A 7467-nucleotide genomic window follows, 5' to 3' on the forward strand; every position below is an offset into this window, starting at 1 on the left:
TTAAGAATAACAAATTGATTCCTCGATAATAATTTATAAAATTAAAATTATTTATTGAAATATTTAAGCTTATAAATGTAGGGATAGGAAATGCCGATCATACGCGTATATCCATGTACAACGATATAATTCCTACAGTATATAAAGAAACTTCTCTACGGTCAAAAAAAAGTGTTATACACTAGCAAGGAATACCGCACCAGCGGAAAATCTCCGTTCTGTTTATCATTCACACTGATCTAATATCTACTTTGTAATTTTCCATGCAGGCTTTCAAGAACGACCAATTCGTGTGTCATTGTCATACAGTCGAAACATGTAATGACTCAGACGAACGATATCTTACAGTAATTATCATTTGATCCCATGCAATAAAATGAACTGTTCAAGACCGACAAGACTTTTCGTTATCTTTGTTACATGTATCAACAACTTCTATCGACACCAAAAAAATGTCCCTGTTGTCAATTGTAGCAACGTAAGGATGATTGCATATTTATTGATAAGAAGTCATAAATTATAACAAAATTGCAATTTTTGTATTATTACCAAGAAAAACTAGTCTACTCCGTAAATCCTTCCCTGCAGATAAGTTACTATTACATATTTGTTGTAATATCATTAACATTAACAGTTGCTACATCAATACATGAAGATAGCTAATATAAAATAAACTAAGGCAAGAATTGACAAGGTTAATCAGAATTTAACAAATTATAATCCATTAGGTTTGAGGTTAAGCAAACTTTAACATAAATCTTGGGAAAATGTAATTCTTAAATTTGCGTAAAAGATATCCATACATTTAACGCTAATAGCCCTGATATGTATAACAGAATCGATTTCATTTATTTCTTCCTGTTGGGATCGGGTGCATTCTTAGCTAAAATCTCGTCCCTGTCAACATAAAAAGAGACAGTAGTACCTTATAGCATTACGTAAACATATTACGAGATGTAATACCATAGGAACGCAAACTTACAACAAATTGAAGTCACTGTCAGATAAGTTTAGCAACAGCGAATTGGCATTCAAGTATACGCGATTTTGGGATTGTGAAATCTGTTAGAGAAGCCAAATCAATCATCTATAGCTAATTACCGTACAATATGCTCATTGATTATGAAAAGAATTACAGCTACTACATACAGTTTTAGCCACACTTTGAGCAGCCCTAATTTTTCGCAATTTAAGATAACCAGGATTTTCCTTCATCGCTTGACCGATGTGCAAAGTGTCAAGGTTTAATAATTCTTAAAGATTAATGTTACATCATCGCGCTACAAATCCATCTACAGTTAGCAAGTGGATCTTAATATAGTACAGAAAGGATATCAATTTTGCAGAAGCAGCTTCTCCTTCCGCTTGAACTACTTTTTGTTGTCTATCTTGCTTAGCTTTCTCTACAATGAATTGAGCTCTTTGAGCTTCTTGTTGAGCAACTTGTTTAGCCTCAACAGCGGCAGCGTATTCTTTACTGAAACTCAGATCAGTTATCGACACATCATCAAGAATAATGTTGAAGTCTAAAGCCCTGTCTGTCAATAATTTGTACACCAACATACTGACCTACAGTAAAACAATATTGAAATTTTTACTGAAGTTAATCGATTTATTACGACTTTAAAAGCTATAATAAAAAAATAGATGTAAGTATCTCTATCTACTTATACGTAGTAGAGACTGTATACATTATATTTACGTACTTGAGAACGCTGAGTAATAAGTTGAGATGCGTTAAATTTAGCTACGACGCTTTTCAATACCTGCAAGCATCAGCAAATATGGAGTAAATTAGGATTTTATATTAGACTTCTTAGTCACTAAGCAAATCTGTAGTACATAAATTATAAAAAATTATTCATACCTCATTGCAAATCGATGGCAATATTCTCTCATCATAGTCGACACCTAATCTCTGATACATTGCAGGTAATTTATCGGATAATGGTCTTGAAAGTACACGAAGACTGATGTTGACCATCTGCAGATCTAAATCAGCAAGAATTATCCAATGTAATATGATAATTTCAAAAGTATAGCCAGATATGCATCATGTATGTATGTATGGCACAATTATTACCTTTACTACCAGTTAAAGATGTTATTCGACGAGGCTTGGATCGAATATCGTAGATGATAGGATATTGAAACCATGGTATCCTGTTAATACGACACATATGCGTAGGTCATGTACTGTACTTAGTCCCAAGCGTCCGAGTTTACTACAGTATTACTTTTGCTTTATTGACGAGAAGAGGCTAATCAATCAATTTTAATTTCATATATTCAAACCGTACCTAAAGTGTAGACCTTCATTATAAATAGTCTCTTGGATACCGCCAATTCTGCTAAACATAATTGCTCTATGACCACCTTCCACTATTGATAAAAAGTTGAAATGAGACCATAAGATGTTGCGTAATACGAAGTAATCAAGAGGTAGAGTAGTGGCACGTTCACTTGTTGTAAACTGTAAATTACGAAGCTGTACGATTATAATCTATTTCCTATCCTAACATCTTGGTGAATACTGTACTACACGGGATTAAACTTAGTTGTCAATACAGTGGAAACGACAATCAATGCAACTATTGGAAATGCGGCATGTCCCTACGCAGCTACAGTGATGTCACGATGCATCTGAACAGACCCGTAGGTTAGCGATGATCAAGGAAAGATCATCCCTTGTAGTGAAAAGTACCTGTAAATATTGACTCCTTGACGCCATAACCTAGAATTCCTGCACCAATTAACAATCTCATGCCAGTACCGAAGCCCTTTGGCATGCTTGATAAGCGACCAGCCATATCCCTAATATTTTTAGCCATGTTGGACAGAAAAGCGAATTTGATTTGGCTTGAAAGTTCAGCACGAGTGAAGAGTAGACCAGCAAAGTGTGCAGACCGCTGCCACAGTACCTTATCCAGTACTGTACACTGTACACTGTACACTACTGTACAACACTGTACTGTACCGTACTGTACAGTATGCAGTAGTACGTACTGTACAGTACAGTATCGTACTCCATCTACTGACCCATGAAGCTGATGGAGGGGTACAGTACACACTACACTGATCCCACACCATGCAATGTACTGTACACTGTACATTGTATTTTTACTGCGTAAGCATCAACGCTACGACATCGCACATGTACGTCAGGTCTACATGCACGTCAGGTCGACTGCACTCATACGGCCAACAACCTTTTCACTGCGCAGTCACTGTACTGTACAGTGCTGTGCTGTACTGTACTGTACTGTACGTCTGATGCAATCTTCAGTGAGATTGGAGGATGAAAAGTGGCGTACTGTACTGTACAAGTGTACAGTACTGTAAAGTACTGTACTGTACTGGACGCATCTCTAGCATACTGTATACAGTACAGTACTATACACAGTACTAAGGTCACCGATGACGATTAAAACCTGTACGTACTGACTGGACAGACGAGAGTACGCCCTTGTAGGACCTTGTACTGCACTCCATTTTGGCATAGTTTTGACCTAGCTATACTCAGTGTAAAAAAAGAAAGAAAGAAAGAGAGTAGGCCTTGGCCAGGGAACTATGTACTCAAAATAAAATAATAATAAGGGGACTTAGTGTAAATGAATCATTTTACCGTACTGGACAAAAACCAGCCAAGCGGCCGATGGAACGAGATTGCGCATACCGTACTTCATCAAGGATTGCAGACCACTGCTTGACGGTACCGTAACGTATCGTTTCACGATACGGTCCAGTTGAGATGACCAGCAAAATAATGCAGTCAGCCCCACCCCCTACAGTATTTGGTATTTGGTACATGTACTGTACTGTACAGTACAGTACAGTACTGTAGATTCCTCGCTCGTCCTGCTTTGCATGCATGACGGCATGATAGAGGAAGGTGTGGAAAACTTTTTTGCAATTTTAGGCGTGATGAATCGGCCTTATGTCTACAGTAGTTTACTTTACTTATTGCTCTCTTCATAGTGTATAACAGTACCATGGTAGTGTTGAGGACTGTTAGAAGAAAAGTTTTTTTCTCGTAGTCCATGACAGCACATTGAACTTAATACTGACTGTGCTGGAGTCCCTGCCTTGGCTATAGGACTATAAAGAAGTCAGATCAACTGTATCATTTGTATATGATATAGTATAAGAAAAAACGACAGTAACTGCAATCTGCAAATTATATTAATTATATTAATTAATAATCTTCATTGAGGTACACAGTCATAGGACTGCACACTCAGTACTTACTCTATCAATAGTCAGTACATTACACAAACAACTTACCTTTTAATCAATCAATTTATTTATTGTCCATGTACTATTACAGCCCTTCTAAATATTATTTTATCATCATCGATTAATATAAGTCACGGGCAATGCTTTACGTAGTATGATAGTGATCATAGAGGAAAATACAGTAGGTCGCATCGACTAATGCCACACAATTGTCAAAGTTTACAGCTGGATTGAGCTCAATAATGCAGTAAATATCATTTGTTGTTATACTGCAATATCACAACGGCAAAGGACTGCAACAATCCAATTCTAACCCCATCAATGACACTATGGCAAATGATGAGGAAGTTGCTGATTCACTAATTTCCCAACAGGTTAGCAAGCTGCTAATCAATTTACATACTGCACCTACACTCTTGCACAGTAGCAGCATTTTTATATTCGAAAGTGTTTTTTTAATTCTTTACCTTTCAATATTATACCTCTTAATAAAGCGATTAAAGGCAGCTTTGCATTATGCAGTGGGTAAAAAATGCGAAGAAATCGGTTAGTATCAGTAATTTTCCTCTATACCGTGTAGTACTTTACGGTATAGTGTACATGATAAAAATGAAAACTGCAAAATAATTCTGCACCAATATTGTGCTTATCGGCTGAACCAGCCTCAGAAAATGAAATGTGCATACTTACTAGTAGCATGACTGCAGTTGAAATTGCATCATTTTCTGATTCGTTCACATGTAACTTCAAAAGGCACTTTATACCTAGCATTGCATTGAATTACTGTTATAACCATTGTACATTTACCGTACTGCATTCTGAACTAGTAAAATTATGCTAAAGTATCACCACACATGCTTATTCTTATTTATTATTGGTTATGCAGGGGAAGAACTTCAAGTGGAATTCTCCAAGCAAATGATATTTGCTCTAACCGAGTGTACATTTAAACAAAGTGGTAAATTAATCAATGCATCCAACCTACTGTACATAGCAAATTGTATTGAATAACATACGAGTACTTACTCTCATAGCGATAATTTCAGTAATTCGAAGTACCTACTCGTAGTTCACTAGCACACAACTCTTAGCTTCTATATGTACGACTATAACACTAATATACGTAGTTCAAAACTTGCCAACGACAGCAATGGTTATAGTAAAGTTCTAATATAAATGGTTGACACATTTACTTATTCAAATTTTTACCATCACTTCTTATTTCAGAGGTAATAGCAACCGATCTGGAAGCATTTGCAAGGTTATTTCTCTTGATGATTACGATGATGTATCTATATATTCAGTTTTTTAATTGCTGTATTGCAATACTCGTACATAGATAGTCATGAGCAATAACGTAAATACGTATAGTACATGCAGGAACTACTGACTTTTTCCCTTCAGTAATCCCTAGTCATACAATTAATGACTAATGCTCCTGGTACTTTATTTGCTTTTAATTGTTATGGTAAAAATTTTATTCAACAACGCAATGATTATTATACAATCATACACGTATTTCGTGCTTCTAACCCGTGCTATTTGTGGCTTCATGCAGGCACGCAAAAAGGACTACCATTAATGGTGATGATGTAAAGCTCCTTGTAAGGCGAAACAAGAATGTGGTAAAATTATATGGATATATATAACATATATACTGTATGTGTATGTAATTTAACCGTAAGATACTGTAGGCCCATTATTCACTTCTTGTGTAATAATGCAATCTCGATTAATATAATTAAACACGTTCTTTGAACAGTGACTATGATTGTTGAATGACTGATTTATCCGATCCTAAAGGAAAGGATGGTAGTTACTTACTGAGCTGGAGTTGCTTTCTACTATTTCAGGGTGATTGTATAAAAGATCTATCAGATAAATTGGCTAAATTACACAGTCGGCAAAAAATGAAAAACAAGAGACCGAGAAAAGATGCTGCGTCCACAGATAGCATAATGGAAACGTAGACATCGCGACATCTCGGTGCTTATAATCTCCAGTTAAATTTTATGTGTGTTAATTCATTAATTGCATTGTCGGTATGAACTTACATTTACGTGGAGCTGCCTAAAAGAACTTATTCGACTTTACTTACGTATAAAACAAGTTGGAAGTAACGTATCCGGTATCCGTTCGAAAGTAACACTTTAATGTTATTGATATAAAACTAATTTATTGAAAGGTATAACGGATTTTAAGAAAAATTTTCGTAAAATTGATCACTATACTCTTTGAAAATTTTTTAAAATAACCAATAATTAACCAAACAATTACTATTCCTAATTCGATCGTAAAGTGCATATAATACAGTATATGCATAAATTAGATCTCTTGAACAAAAATTTCTATTTGAATTATTTTGTACGATTACATGTATTTGTTAAGCAATAGCAAATTATTGCTAATGTCAACTGATAAACTGTTACAAGTATTAATAAAAATAATGCAATTATAATTCGCATTTATCGGGGAAAAAATTTCATGGGACATCGTATAATATTAATTCCTAAATACCGGATAAAGTCTAATAACGGCAGCACTTATTAGTTTGCCAGGTAAAGTAGTCATATTAAAACTTAAATAATTAATTGTAATCATCTGCATTTTTAAAAGTAAGCTTTTTTTTAAATTTGCAAATATCCTAAAGCTTATAATCATAATGAATAAGCCATAAAAGAAATACTTATTATAGCAACCTATAAATGTAATTTTACGTAGAAAACATTCTATGCAAAGCAAATACATAGTTATTTGTATATTGTATTGTACAAGTTCGATATGAGGATACTTAGATAGAATTATTATCAAAATATAATTGATACTTATAAATTGAGACTACAATCTTCGAAACCTGTGTACTGAAATCTATCGTTCTGTTTGTAGAATCATTATGCAAATCCCCAAGAAGGAAGTAAGAAATTTGCTTGTAATGTTTTTCTAAGGAATGCTGATAAGGATTAGTATATATGCACTATTAAAAATTAGTCGTTATATAGTATAATCGAAGAATCATCCAATGCTAGTAATATATTTAAAACAGTATCTCTTGTTACTTGATAACTTGCTCACGGGCAGTTTACCAGATGAGTACATTTGAATCTATCTTATAGATTTACTTTCATATATCATAAACAATTTATCTAATTTGATAAAGGCGTGAAGTAACTCAAGAACATATACGCCTTTTTAAACTTTAGATTCAATAGTTTGCTTATGGGATTCTTGTAA

The 7467-nt window shown here is 34.5% G+C and overlaps 2 protein-coding genes across 2 annotated transcripts; one reads left to right on the top strand and one right to left on the bottom strand.

The window, feature by feature from the left end:
• Positions 1-978: 978 nt before the first annotated feature.
• TRIADDRAFT_26843 (uncharacterized protein) lies at positions 979-2831 on the bottom strand (the record flags this gene model as incomplete). The annotated part of the gene is made up of 8 exons (XM_002113666.1): positions 979-1062; positions 1150-1209; positions 1297-1569; positions 1707-1766; positions 1868-1992; positions 2084-2163; positions 2301-2382; positions 2705-2831. 8 exons carry the CDS (start codon positions 2829-2831, stop codon positions 979-981), a joined length of 891 nt encoding a protein of 296 aa, XP_002113702.1.
• Positions 2832-4565: 1734 nt separating this feature from the next.
• On the top strand, positions 4566-6206 carry TRIADDRAFT_57398 (uncharacterized protein; the record flags this gene model as incomplete). Its single annotated transcript, XM_002113307.1, has 6 exons — positions 4566-4610; positions 4731-4782; positions 5123-5194; positions 5464-5497; positions 5795-5861; positions 6090-6206. The coding sequence occupies 6 exons, from the start codon at positions 4566-4568 to the stop codon at positions 6204-6206; spliced, it is 387 nt and encodes a 128-aa protein (XP_002113343.1).
• Between the last annotated feature and the right edge of the window lie 1261 nt (positions 6207-7467).

Source organism: Trichoplax adhaerens, genomic scaffold, assembly GCF_000150275.1.
Source record: "Trichoplax adhaerens TRIADscaffold_6 genomic scaffold, whole genome shotgun sequence".
In the NCBI taxonomy this organism is placed as follows: domain Eukaryota; kingdom Metazoa; phylum Placozoa; class Uniplacotomia; order Trichoplacea; family Trichoplacidae; genus Trichoplax; species Trichoplax adhaerens.